The sequence below is a fragment of the Phaseolus vulgaris genome, chromosome 9, assembly GCF_000499845.2.
Source record: "Phaseolus vulgaris cultivar G19833 chromosome 9, P. vulgaris v2.0, whole genome shotgun sequence".
In the NCBI taxonomy this organism is placed as follows: domain Eukaryota; kingdom Viridiplantae; phylum Streptophyta; class Magnoliopsida; order Fabales; family Fabaceae; genus Phaseolus; species Phaseolus vulgaris.
In genome coordinates this window covers 8,502,276-8,517,448 of record NC_023751.2, presented here as the reverse complement: position 1 = coordinate 8,517,448, position 15,173 = coordinate 8,502,276, and the positions used below count along the sequence as shown (strand labels likewise).

The window sequence follows — 15,173 nt, the reverse complement described above, 5'->3', positions numbered from 1 at the left end:
GCATTCACCGCTTGCGATTTTTTGTGCAGTAAATAGACATAACCATAACGTGAAAAATCATCAATGAAGGTGATAAAATACCTTTCTTTATTGAAAGAACTTGCATCAAAAGGTCCACATATATCAGTGTGTATAATTTCAAGAAGCTGAGTACTTCTTGTGGCTCCCTTCTTTGTGTGTTTTGTTTGTTTGCCTTTAATACAATCCACACATACATTCAGATCAGTAAAATCCAAACTTGGAAGTATTTCATACTTTACCAATCTCTCCATTCTTTCCTTGGAAATATGTCCCAAACGTTTGTGCCACAAGAAAACAGAACATTCATTCACCAAACTTCGTTTAGTGCCAACATTATGATGCGAGGTCATAAGAGTTTCAGCATATAGTTTATCGAGATTCAATCTATATAATCCATCATAAAGAGTACCAGATCCAATAGGCTTAAGTCTTGCCGCAATATTAGTCATTTCAATGACATGTTCGTGCATAGTACGAGAACCATCAAATTCCATGGTGGTTAATATACTCATTAATGTCCCAACAAGAGACTTATCAGTAGTTTGGGAGCGCTCTTCCACAAATTTCATAAATTCTTTTGCACCATCAGTAAACTTAATATTACTTGCTATGCTCATTCGCATAAAGATACAAGAACAATACTTGATCACACATGCTTAACATTAATACTTTGAGTCATAAATTAAACATACTATACAGATTCAGAAAACATTCTATGTATACTAACGTTCTCCTTTGGGAGATCCATTAATACACAAAACATAATGATGCTAATAGTATTAACTTTATTTGGTAAGATATATGCATTAACTAGAAACACTTGTTATCTTTGGATATACAAGCAAAAACTAATAACACATACTCACTACCAACAATCATATCCATTAATTATAAGGACAACTAATCAATCTTTGGGTGATCCATAATGCCCTATAATAATGAATTTCCATTTACCCATATACTTCATAATTTAGCATCCATTCTATAGGTAATTGTAATAAAATTTATCAGTAATCTGGAATTAAATAAAACTTAAAGATTTGATCACTTTGGTGATTAACAAATCTATCATACAAATAATTCCAGAAATTATATCATTAATTGAAATAAAATTCATCCATAATTTGGAATTAAATAAAACTTAAAGATTTGATCACTTTGGTGATTACAAATCTATCATACAAATAATTCCATAAATAATATCATTAATTGAAATAAAATTTCATCATCCATAATTTGAAATTAAATAAAACTTAAAGATTTGATCACTTTGGTGATTACAAATCCATCATACAAGTAATTCCAAAATTTCAATTTAAAATTAAATACATAAAGCGGAAATATAATTTTTCATTCCTCACTTTCAATCAATTAATTAAACTTTAATTTAAATGCAAATTAAATTACATTATGACATAATAAAATTTCATTAAAACTTTAATTAAACTTTAATTTAATGCAAATAAAATTACATTAAAATATAATAAAATTTCATTAAAACTTTAATTAAACTTTAATTTAATGAACATAATCATTAAAACTTTAATTTAATGCAAATTAAATTACATTAAAAAAATAATAATAAAAAAATAATACATAAACAGAAAAATTAATTTTTCGCTACTCACTTTTAATTAATTAATTAAACTTTAATTTAAATGTAAATTGCATTACATTATAACATAACGTAAATTTGAATTAAAAACTTTAATTAAACATTAATCAAAATAAAATAAAATTATGACGTAAAGTGAATTAAAAAAAAAAACTGGGATAAAAAAAAACTACCCACATAATTCAGAATCAAAAGACAGCCAATATATTTTATTTCATTCCTAAACTTTAATGTGCACGTAAAGTGCAAATAATTCATTCACGGATTTCATTATATTATATTTCTAATATAATAATAATAAAATTGATAATCTAAGGCACAGTAAATCAAATTTGCTTCTTTTTCATGAAGCAAAATTGCTTAGGTTGCAGGGATGCCGTTAATCACCCCTCTCACAATGAGTCACCATGCCGCAGCAGCAGCCACTCTCTTGCGTTTGGGTTCAAAAGGTTTTTACGCCGTTAATGGCGTTGATCCATAAACCCTAATTTTAAAAATTAGGGTTCTTCAATTGGGATTAATTAAAATTAGGGTTCTTTAATTTGGGATTAATTAAAATTAGGGTTCTTTAATTTTGATGGTTTAAGACAATTAAGGATCTATTATAGAGGAATGAAAACCTTAATCTATAAATCCTGATTTTAAAATTAGAGTTCTTAAATTGAAAATATTTTAAAATTAGGGTTCTTTGATTTTGGAAAAGTATGGAGAATCACAACATGAGCAACAAGGCTCTGATACCACATGTAAGTCAAAACATGAATAAACGTAAATTGAACACATACAATTTATGTTCACAAATAGATCTTATCATATCATGATTCTCACACAATCATATAATCAAGAAGGAATAGGCACTTACCTTGATCCATGAGTGATCCTAATTGAGCAGTTACTTTATCTCCTTTATCCCAATCTATCTCTTGCAATTCCGTTCTTGTCTCACACTTTCGTGATAGTTAACAGTGAGACAACTATTATTTGCAGAGACAGAACCTTATAGCCTTTAGTACCCAATCTCCATCAGATGTAGGTTTTCATTAGGTATATCATCAGATATATATATTTCTCACATTAACCAATGGGCCTTTATTCTATTATTATTATTATTAAATCATATTTGGGCCCAAAGCCCAAACTCTAAGTCATGTGAGTCACTTTATAGAAATTAATTTACATAATTTCTTACATGATCTTCATCCATAATAGTTCACACACCCCCTTGAGCCATGACTCTAAATTCTATTCTGCCTATACACTTGATGTTGCAACTATATTTTTCTTCTTGCTCTTCCATGTCACCAAATTTCCATCCAAGAACATGCAGTAGCCTGTGGTGGATCTCCTATCAACAATCGATCTTGCATAGTCGGCATCATTATATACTTTCAAGGATAAATTTTCCCATTTTTTGAATAGCAAACCTTTTCTTGGAGAGGCTTTTAAGTACTGAATAGTTCTATTTACTGCCTGCAAGTGTCTTTCTCTTGGATCATGCATAAATTGGATAACCACCACTAACTGCATAGGCTATGTTTGGCCTAGTGTGTGATAGATAAATGAGTTTTCCCACAAGTCCTTGATATTGTGTCTTTTCCACTTTTGGATTTTCCTCATCATTCCCAATCCTATGATTTTGCTCTATTGGCACTCCAATGGTCTTACAACCCAACTTACCAGTCTCTTTGAGGAGATCAAGGATGTATTTCCTTTGAGAAATAAAGATGTCCTGTCTCGAGTAAGCAATCTCTATCCCAAGGAAGTACTTTAGCTTCCCAAGATCCTTAATCTCAAATTGAGCAGTCAGTCTCTCCCTCAATTTTTGTTTTTCAATCTCATCATCACCTGTAATAATCATATAATCTACATAGACCAAAAGTAGAGTGATTTTACCATTATGAGAATGTTTTATAAACAGAGTATGGTCACCTTGGCTTTGTCGGTACCCCAAAGATACCATAGCTTGAGTAAACCTTCCAAACCAAGCACGAGGTGATTGTTTAAGACCATATAGGGTCTTCTTAAGTTTGCATGCCTTATTCCCTTCATTAATAGCACCATAACCAGGTGGAATCTCCATGTATACTTCTTCCTCCAAACTTCCATGCAAGAAGGTCTTTTTAACATCAAATTGATGCATCGTCCAACCAAATTGTGTTGTCAAGGAGAGAATAATCCTGACTGTATTCATTTTTGCCACTGGAGCAAAAGTCTCTTCATAATCGATCTCATAGGTTTGAGTACCCTTTTGCTACCAACCTTACTTTATATCGATCTAGTGTGCCATCAGATTTATAGTTAATTGTGTATATCCACCGACAACCCACTGCCTTCTTACACTAGTGCAAAAAGATTAAAAGAATACTCCTTATTAAGTGCGGGTTCACGTTTAAATGCATTTGTAAAAAACGCGGTGACATTTTTGAAATTAATTTGATTTACAAGTGCGGTTTTACTGTACAACCGCACTTGTAAATGCTTTTTACCCTAAAAATTTGAAGCGCGCCACTCCAGTTTCACATTTTCACTTTCTTCTCCACTCTGGTCTTCATTTTCACTGTTCTTGCGCTCGCGTTTGAGTTCAGCTCTTCTCTGCATCTTCGTTCCTTTTTGCCATTGTAAGTTTCACGAATCCCTTCTTTGGCATTGGCATGTTTTTCGTTTTCCTTACGAGCGTTTTCGTTGGCATTGACATTTTAGGTTATTGTTCCATTGGAATTGCTCCTTCATATTTGCTCTTCGCTGGTCTGTCGCTGCTCCGCCATCGCTTCCGCCGTCGCCGTTTTCGTTGTAAATGTGATTTACAAGTTCGGTTGTGACCAAAACCGCACTTGTAAATCATTACATGCTAGCACCATTCTGTGATTTACAAGTGCACCTTTAAAAGAAACTATGACATATACAAGTGCGTTTCCAGATAATAACCGCATTTGTAAATCGAATTATAAAGGCGGTTGTATAACCGCACTTGTAAATCATGATTTACAAGTGTGTGCTGATCAAGTGCGGTTGTACATCCGCACTCATAAATTCAAAATAACCGCACTTATTTTGTGTTTCCGCACTAGTGTTATTTTTTGGTCTCTCTACAATCTCCCAAGTCTCATTTCTTTCAAATGCGCTTATTTCTTCATTCATGGCTCGAATCCAGTTCTCATCTTTTAAGGCTTCTTGTACTGATGTAGGGATTTTGATAGAATCAATAGCTGAAAGAAAACTCTGGTGTTGCATAGAAAGTTTTTTTGTAGACACAAATTGGGATATAGGATATTTGGCACAAGATCTTTTTTCTTTTCTCAAGGCAATAGGTAAATCATTTAGGTTAGGTTCAAAAGCAGTATTTAAGGTGTCCTCAAGATTCTCATGGGTATGAGTTCTTACCTCCGGTTCGGATAATTGAAGTTGTTGTTCGACCAAGATGAGTTCTTGTTGTCTTTGCTGATATTGCTTTCCAAAATATGTGTCCTCATTATTATTATCTGGTAATGATGTTGGTGCAGAGTCTCTGCCATCCTCCCTAAGAATGAAATCTTGCAACAAAGGAAAATGTGGCAACTCAAGAACCTCAGTTTCTTGAATACTCTCCCCCTGAAGTTGAGAACTAGGAAGGAAAGACTCTGTTTCATGAAAGGTGACATCATTGGAAACATAGACTTTACGACTTTGAGGGTGATAACATTTGTACCCGTTTTTGTTGGGGGCATAACCAATGAAGACACATTTGATGGCGCGAGGATCTAACTTTACCCCGATAAGGACTATGAACATGGACAAAAGAAAGACAACCAAAGACATGAGTCTGAAGACTAGTCAACATGGGAATAGAAGGATAGAATGTGGTCATAAGGTAAATAAGAGTAACATCCTTTAGAACCTGGGAGGGTAATCTATTAATCAAATAAGTGGCAGTCAGGATCACACAAGTTAATTCATGAACTTTGCATTACATTATGATCCAATTTACTTGAATATTAATCTCTTTAAAATGTTTTGTTTTCTATTTTTTCTTTTTGGTTATGTGAAATCAATCAGTTATTTTGATAAGAGAACCGATTTAAAATCTAATGATTTTTTTTGTTAAAGAAAACAATATGTTATTTTCATAAATCAATTAAATGTTTTTTAACAAAATTTTGTTATGTTAATCAAACTGCTTTTTAATTGGTATAACTGTTTTTATTAAATTATCAAAAAAAAAAATTACAATGTTATGAGTTTAAATCAATTAGTTGAATTCTCAAAACAACTTATTTATATTTTAATTAAATGTTTTTTTTTGCTTTTTATAATTAGTTGAACAGATAAATCAATTAGTTGATTTTACTGAGTTTTCAATCTGACACCAGTATTTACGAAAATATTTTGAAAACAATTCACCCTCTATTGTTTCGAACCATATATTCTAACAAAATTTTGGGACTAAAAAGGTTTGGGACATCACATAAGTTAGTCCCAAAACTAACGCCCCAAATTACACTATTTTTGGCATATTCTAAGTGATGTGGGACTTCATGCTTCAAGCCTTTTTCTCCCTTCAAGCCTTTTTGGCTGACTTTTCAAGAGTAAATCAAGGCCCAACGGAATTCCACTTATTTCTTTATGATATCCTAAAAAGAATACAAAATAAACTACACCTATACAATTTCTACAAGAGTAAGAAAAAAGAAAAAAAATCTAGTATTTTGTAGAGTCTTCTTCCATGAGGATTCATCGTCTTCTATCCTCTTAACCGATGGTTTTGAGGCTGGATGGTTTCCACCATTTCCTTCCTCTTGAGAATGATCTGTCCTTAAATCCTAATGATGTTCAGTGACAATAACCTTTGTTTATTTGTTATTTTCTTCTGGTGTCAAATATTAATCTAAAGAAAGCATCAAACAAAAGTGGAATAAATTCTTTTACTAAAAGAAAACTAAAAATAAATGTTTCTAATGAGTCATTGTTTTAAAAAAAAAAATTCTACTTTGTTTTATTAATTGCTTTGTGCTATGCGACAATAAAATAAAGTGATTTTTTGTACAATTTTGAGAAAATCATGATTTAAGTAAAAAAAAAAAGAGTTCAAAGTATTACAAACCCCCTTTAAGAATTCTTTCTTAATTATGTTTGTAGGAGGTATTATAAGAGACTCTTCTTTTTTTGAAAATTTTTAACATCTCTTCTTCTTCTTTTTCTTTCTTCCTCTTCTTTTATTATAATAAAAGCTTGATTTTTTATTTAAACTCTTTCTCTCTTCTTATAGACCATTTTTCTCTTGCTATAATTTTTCTTCCTTTTTCTACAAGCTCTTTCATTTCTTTTATAAGATTTTTATTCTTCTAATAAGAAGGTAAGACAAAGTTTCTTCTCTTGCACACCTTTAACTCAACCCAATTCAATATCTTTAATTTTTCTTCTAATTGTAACATCATATTGCCTTTGTTTCCACCAAGACATTGCATATTCTTGAAAACTTAAAGTAGTCATGGACATTTTTCTCTCTTCACCTACTTGATGGCGTTTAAAAAGTTTCTCAACCTTCATATATCTAAACATTCTTCAATATTTTATTTCCATATAAGAGAGGAATGTCTACCTTAAGTTCTTTATAATGTTCTTTTCTTCCATATGATCTCTTATCATGTTTGCTCCTATCCTTTTCTCCCTTTTGTTGCATGATTTGAGCAAACATGTCTCTAATCTCATTCATTACTTTATCTCCTTTTTCAAATTTTCTTTTAAGATTTTCTCTCAAGTTTCTAATTTGATCTCTTCAATTCAATTCTTCATTATGATCCCCGTAGCTTCCATGCAAACTATAATGTCTAGAATGAGAATAAACACTCATTTTTTATTAAAATATTTTCTTAAAGTTTGAAAGGTTTTCACATAAATGTATTGATAACTTTTAACAAAAAAACATTCCAATGTGTGTGCATGTACCCCTATTTGGACCAAATGAAGGTCAACTAAGGTTTTTTATGAGTCCTAGTTTCGTCACGGATTAAGACTACTAACGAAGACTTAAAAGGAAATAAACTCAAACTAAACTACATGAATTTCTAACATGAAAGTCCAAGTGACACTTGTGAGTCCATTGGAACACTTCCACAAGTCTAAGCGTTTTTATTACAATGTTTAACATGAAAGATGGAATTGTACCCGAGACCTTTTTCAAAGATGCCAAAGAAATGAGAGAAAGTTCAGAAATAATAAAATTACAAAAAAAAAAATTGTGACAAAATAAGTTACAACACAAAGGCATGATTCACTATGGATTTAATGACGAATTTAGGTGTTTGTGATGGAAATTTTGTCATTAATATGCTTTATTGCTTCGTTTGTTTTTCTTTATGTGTTTTTGATCCAACTTTCAATTATGATTTTCTCTCAAGTGTTTCGTGGTTCCACTCTTCAATATGTCCTTTTTCCTTTTATAGTGACGATAAAAGTAGCTTCAACTATTCTTCTCCAACACCTAAAATACTACCTTAAGGAGAGGTCAACTCTCAAGAAGAAAAGAAAGAGTTAAGCATTTTTACTTCCACTTAAGAACAAGAAATTAAAATAAATAAATAAATCAATTAAGAATGACCAATTTTCAAATGAAAACATATGGATAACAAAACTCAAAGAAAGAAAAGACAAGCAAAAGTTAAGACATTTTTAGAAGAAGACAGTAAAAAAAAATCTAGGAAATATGTATAGAATATGAGTACTAAAACAAAATAAAAAAAATGCAAGTTGAACCAAGAACATATTAAACACATACCTGCAGTTTCAATATGGAATTAAAAAGAATTGTACACTGAAAGATAACAAGCAAATGCACAAAGGGTGTATTGTGTGGCATCATTTGCTATATTTCTTTACTTTTGTGTTGTATATGGTTCGACATTTCACTTTTATTTTCAGTTTTTAAAATTTTTTATTTTCCTTTTCAAATTATGAGGCTATTTTTTTTTGTACCATACAACATCGAGGACCCTTGAGACGGTATTATTGACTAAACACCCCATGGGTGACGTGGTAGACATGACTTTTATAAATCCAACAAATGTTTTTAACACAATGTGATTAACTTAATCATGGTACGAAATAACACCTATTTTTCAAGGTTAACGCAATAATCTACCATAATCTAGACCCAATGTTAGAGGTTCATCATGACTTCATAAATAGACACACCAACCAAGATAAATGTACACATTAAACAATATTTATTATTCTCATACTGAGTTTTAACTTAGACATTAGAATATTTTTTGCAAATATCTCACCCTTACTGCTCAAATACCGAAGATATAGTGGTGTACCAACTAGAATCAGTAGCAGAAGAAGTAAATAAAAGAAAAATGAGACCTAATGAACTTTTTTTTTAAGAATATTTTTTTTTTCTCCACTCAATTTGGCAATCAACTCACAACTTAGACTTAATTTCATTTCCAAATCAACTAGCAAAAGTATAACATGATCAAGACAATGATTCAACTTAAAAACTCAAGAAATGGGACTAATAACCTTGCGGTCTGCACCTGTATTTATGAGGGGAAAAAATTCAGCACTTTGCTCATGAACTAAAAGGAAAAAAGAACTCAAATTAAGAATAACAAAGCACATAATTTGATTTTCATGTTGTAGACTTAGAAAATTATGAACAAATAAATAAACTAAACAAAAATCTAAACAACTTCAAATAAGAAAATTAAACTAACTAAAATATGAAAAACCAAATCAAACTATGACACAGGAACCTAACAAAAAACATGCAGTAAGATTTTCTAGACACATGCAATTAATGCAAAAAAATTAAATCAAGTAATTGAATCAATTAAAAATAAAATTATGCATAAAACATAACAAGAAAATACTAACCTAAACTAAAAAAAAATATGAATAAGATAAAAAAAAATTAAGAAAAAAAAAACTTATTTCTTAAAGACTTCTAACTTAATTCTAGTGAAAGTGATGGAAAAGCACATTTTCTTCCCCAAAACTTAACTTTCTTTATACAAATTAGTTATAATAAAATATTATAAAAAGTAATAAATTATAAATTTTAATACAAATTAATAAAAAATTATGAAAATTAAAAACATATAATTACTTTATGCATATATTTTATCATTTTAATATGAATTTATTAATATTTTTATTTAACAATTATCATAATAATAATAATAAATTATAATTGCATATGTTTTCTAGTTAAAAAAAGTTAAGATGCATTTATGTGCACGTTTCTACTAATAGAAACTATATATAACTAGATATTACATATAATTAATTATTTTGTTATATTATAAATAAATGTTATATATAATTCGATATTCTGTTTGGTTTATTGTTTAAACTGATTTAATTAGTTATTATTTGTCTTTTCTATATATCATATAACTGTTTATTTGCTTTTAATAAATTTTGAGAAAACAAATTCAACGGTACTGTGTATGGATGGAACACACACAACAAAACACACTAAGACCTAATTAAAAATTAAATAAAATTCCATGGACTTTATTAAAATAATAATTGAAGTATGCATTTAAAATTTAAAAAAAAAGTTAAAGACCTACCAATTAATTACATTTAATAAATTTTCACATATTTCTTAATCATGATTATTTTAATAATCTATATTTTAAATTTCATACTGTTATAAGGGAAGAAACATGAATATGGATGGATCCAGGAAATCGTCCTGTATAAAACGTAGAAAACAAAGAATTACAAACTAAGAAGGAAGCTAGATAGAGGTATGATTCTGAATTATGAACACAACCCTCTGCTTCACCCTCACCATTTTGATCTCCACTTCCTTGCTCTTTGTAACACATATCATGCAATTTTGTGCATTTTAATTTCTCTTCTTCTTCTTCTCTTTCTTTTTCTTCTTCTTATTATTGTTTTGCTTTGATGATTTTATGATGCCCTTTTTTCTTGAACACCCTCTACTGGGAATTTCAGTTTTATTGCTTTTCAATTTGATTTTCAAAACCCAAATAAACCTCTTCCCTTCTTGAACACCCTCTACTGGGAAGCAAATGCTTTTCGTCAATTTTTGCTTCTTGTTGAAGGTTTTATATTTTTCAATATTGAATATTTTTTATTACGGGGTATGTGCAGGCAGGCGAGACCAAGTGAAGTTTGTTGCTGGAAAGAGTTGGAATTTACTGTCTTTGGTGGTCAGAGTTGCTTCAGTGATTGCTTCCCTGATATTCTCTTGTGTCCAATCACAATTCTACCCTTACATGCAAGAATGCCAAGATGTAAAAGTGGAGGCATTTGATTGATGAGCACTTACAATAAGCATTTTTGGTTGAGCAATTACAGGTTAACTGGTTTCTTTCAAAACCTGTAGCATCATAAAATTATGATAAGAAATAAATCTGCTATCAGCTTATGATTAGTTATTTGAATTTTGATCCCTGAGTTGTATGAACATTTTGGTTGTTAGGTAAACTTGATAAATTGCCTTAAAAATGTTTTTTACTGATTAGTCTGTTTGAACTTTGAAGGGTCATCAAAATCTTGGACGTAGTTGGGACTAGGTGGTGAAATAGAGACCCAAGTAATCGGGTTAACTGTGCTGCATTAAAAATCTGATTCTCGTTTAGGGTTTAGATGCTGAATATATGTGATATTATCAAGAAAATGAGATCGGAAAGGACTAAACTGTAAAAGTGTGTTTGTTTCTTGTCTCTAAAAGCATACGTTTAGGAAAAACTCAGTTTTTTGTTAACTTATTTATCAAGACATTCACATCATTAACACACTCAGTCATTGTAGAACATGTATGAAGACAACTACAATTTATTTTTTTGCATCTGCTAGTATGAGTTCAATTTCCTCCCACTACTTTCATTTTCCAGTTTTTAACTTGTAAGCATTCCAGAATGTGATTAAATATTCATTTAAAGTAATATCAATGAATTTTTCTTGTCTGTTTCAACAGAAATCACTTTGTGGCACTTCACTTTCTCTACCTTGGTTAACTGAAGTTATCGAATGCAGCAAAGGATGGAAGGTTCACCGTTATCTCGTATGAGTTCATCTGGTTCAATATATCAAGGAATATTTCCAAATTCAAGGATTGGAAATAGTGCATCCCCCAATGGTGGGGCCTCTCCTTCTTTTACCCTGCCTATTGGAGACATGAATGAAAATGATGACACAGACTTGCTCTCAATAACATGGAATCAGGACTATCGTTGCTTTGCTGCTGGAACAAGTCATGGTTTTCGAATTTATAATTGTAAACCTTGCAAAGAAACTTTCAGACGTGATATGAAAAGTGGTGGTTTTAAAATTGTAGAGATGCTATTCCGCTGCAATCTTCTAGCACTTGTTGGTTCCGTAGCTAATTCACACTACCCACCAAATAAAGTCTTGATATGGGATGATTATCAGAGCAGGTGCATGGGTGTATTTACATTTAGATCTGAAGTTCGAGGAGTGAAATTAAGAAGGGATCGAATTGTAATTGTTCTTGAGCACAAGATATATGTTTATAACTTTACAGATTTGAAGCTTCTTCATCAGATTGAAACTCTGGCAAATCCTAGAGGGCTGTGCTGTCTTTCACACCATTCAAATACATTTGTTTTGGCTTGTCCAGGTTTAAACAAAGGACAAGTTCGAGTTGAACACTTTGGACTGAACGTGACAAAATTAATCAGTGCTCATGATTCTCAAATTGCATGTTTAACTCTGACATTGGATGGACTCCTTCTTGCAACTGCTAGTATAACGGGCACTTTAATTAGAATCTTCAATACAATGGACGGAACTCAATTGCAAGAAGTAGGTGTACAGAGTGGATTTATTATTCATAAATATGATTAGGATATACCAGTTTCCTTGGCAGCCTTGGATGTCTAGTTACAATAATAATGTTTTAGCATGGTTTATAGTTAAACCTTTTACTGTCCTTACAAAAAGCTTTAACACCATAATAGTCTTGGGTTGTCCACAAAAATTCTAAAAGTTACATCTTTTTTTGGGTAGGAATTGATTTGATACTTTATTAGCAAATTTCCTCCTTTGTTTTCATACTCGATGATGCATTTACTCTTGCATGTAGGTAAGAAGAGGGGCAGATAGAGCTGAAATCAACAGTATAGCCTTTTCTCCAAATGTTCAGTGGTTGGCAGCATCAAGTGACAAATGCACTGTTCATGTATTCAGTTTGAGAGTGAGAGTGTCTGGGGAGGATAGTTTGAATCAGCCAAATGTTGCTCAAGGGCCTGCACTGTTTCATCAGAATTCTTCTACTTCTATGGATCCCTTGATTTCTCCAAATACTGGCGCCAACCCCAATTCAGCGTTTTCTTTCATGAGAGGTAACATAAATTTTCTTAAGTATAATGCTGTGAGCGGTTGGACTCATCATAATTTAGTGATTCAGTCATTTTATTCAGTTTACCCATTTGAATAGTTATCTAGGGAGTTGCATTGTGTGTTTGATTTTTAAATGGTAATTTGTATAGATTGGAGATCTTGACTGAATTATTCAATTCAGTTCAAATCATCTATCTGAAGTCTACTATTTCTGTAGAAGTGCAGGTATAAAACGTGATCATGATAACACATTGATTAAAAAGAATCATCATTCTCTCTACCCCCAGGAGTTGTGTGTGCATTCTTGCTTTGTTCTGATTGTTTATTCCTATATAAGAAAAAATGCCAATTTCTTTGTCTCCTTTCAATTTTCCTTTGGATTTGTTCAGGGATATATTTTCTGCACACTAAATGTAATCAATGGCTCAGCACATTAGTTGTGCTTTTTTTTATTCATGTATAACCGTTGTTGACGAGGCATTACCCTTTTAAGAATCAAAGTCTTTTCAAATCATTATCGTATTAACATAATCTTTTCTACAGGAACCCATAGATATGGGATCTCGGTTCAGTAAATCTGCTCATGGTTCTGAAACGTTTCTTTTATGTCGGGATATTTTGCACAATATTCATTCTGCATGATTTTTTTGTATGCTTATGATTTTTCCTTCATATGTTGTAGGACTTTTACCAAAATATTTTAGCTCAGAGTGGTCATTTGCGCAGTTCCGCTTGCCCCAAAGCACCAATTTAATTGTGGCATTTGGATCTGAGAACGATGTCATAATTGTTGGCATGAATGGGAGGTATGTGTACTATTATTGTGAGCCTACCAGTTGTGTATGCTCCACCACCGCCCTTTTTTTCTGAAACTGAGTCGTTGATATTTAATTATCATTTTCAAATAAAATTAAGATAAACACAATACCTTAGTGATGTGTGCTGTTGAGATTAATGGCTAATTTAGGTAATATATAGTGGTGATCCAGGTAAGCTATGCAATTTTATCACTGAATAACCTTCTGTAGAAAGCAAACTTATCATGGATCGTCTGAACTTATTATTTTGGTGTTTGTGCATATTAGATGAAAGATAAAGTAGACATTTAAGTTCTACTTTAATAGTTGATATTTACTATTTTGAAAGTATATTGTTTGTTAAAAGGGTGAGCCTTGGCACACAACCTAAGGTTGCTGCCTGGTAACAGGATTGGATCTTAGAAACAAATCTCTTCACTAGGAGGGGTAAGCTTGCATACTTGTTACATCTACCCTTCCTATTGACGCCACCAGGTTGGAAATATCAAGCATGATTATAAAATTCTATGAAATTCTACAATAAAATATTTAATGGAGTTCATGGAGGAAGCTTTATTGTTTATGTATAAATTGTTTCCACATACTGCTCCTTTTCATGCTGAAGTTGATTTCATTTTGCCTCAAAAAGAGAGATATAGATGTATAACTCTATATTCAGTGTATGTCACTTGTCTATCACTCCCTTATAGCTTGGTCAAATCACTTAAAGGAACTTAGTTCTCATCATTGTTGTCAACCTTACAACCCTTGATCCCTCCCTTGTTTTTATTTTATATCAGCTTTATTTAGTTCTCTTAATTCTTGTTGACTTCACTCACAACCTTTTCTCTCTTGTGTTCTTTGATATCAGTTTCTACAGATGCAGCTTTGATATAGTACATGGGGGAGAGATGGTGCAACAGGAGTATGTTCGTTTCCTAAAAATTGAAAATAGGCCATAAACAATTTCCAGTTTGTCAACATCTTTGTCAAACAACAGCTCTCGTCAAGCCCTGTAAATATGTGTTCCAGCACCAGACAATAAACTGTTCCATGTGTAAAAATGTTTTCCCGGTATTGGAGGATCTGGAGATACATTGTTGAATACCTTGTATATTTTGGGGAACAAATTAAACTGAAAAGGAGAAAGCAGCAGCTGCATCACAAATAAATCACTTACTGGATATCTCTTTTATACCACAGTCGCGTGGATGTTTTGTTGAAGTACATTGTCATGTTACATGGGTACATTACATTCATGTCACGTGTATCAGCTCAGTTGTGTTTGGAACTCCTCAATGATATTCCATCAACTTGGACTAGGTCTGAGACTATCATTCCTTTTGTACAGAGTCAAAGTAACATGAATAGGTTAAATTTTTCACTTGGTTCTATAGTTAACATACTTCACTTTTTAGTTT

The 15,173-nt window shown here is 31.6% G+C and overlaps 1 protein-coding gene across 2 annotated transcripts; it reads left to right on the top strand.

The window, feature by feature from the left end:
* The first annotated feature begins 10,273 nt into the window (after window positions 1–10,273).
* Window positions 10,274–15,136, top strand: LOC137823117 (autophagy-related protein 18c-like). Of its 2 annotated transcripts, none has more exons than XM_068628243.1 (6): window positions 10,274–10,371; window positions 10,742–10,948; window positions 11,571–12,418; window positions 12,699–12,957; window positions 13,638–13,761; window positions 14,624–15,136. In XM_068628243.1, exons 3-6 carry the CDS (start codon window positions 11,624–11,626, stop codon window positions 14,712–14,714), a joined length of 1,269 nt encoding a protein of 422 aa, XP_068484344.1. In that variant the 5' UTR covers window positions 10,274–10,371; window positions 10,742–10,948; window positions 11,571–11,623; the 3' UTR covers window positions 14,715–15,136. The 2 variants fall into 2 exon arrangements, with proteins under 2 accessions (XP_068484344.1, XP_068484345.1); XM_068628244.1 differs by having other exon boundaries at window positions 10,371–10,443.
* The last annotated feature ends 37 nt before the right edge of the window (window positions 15,137–15,173 follow it).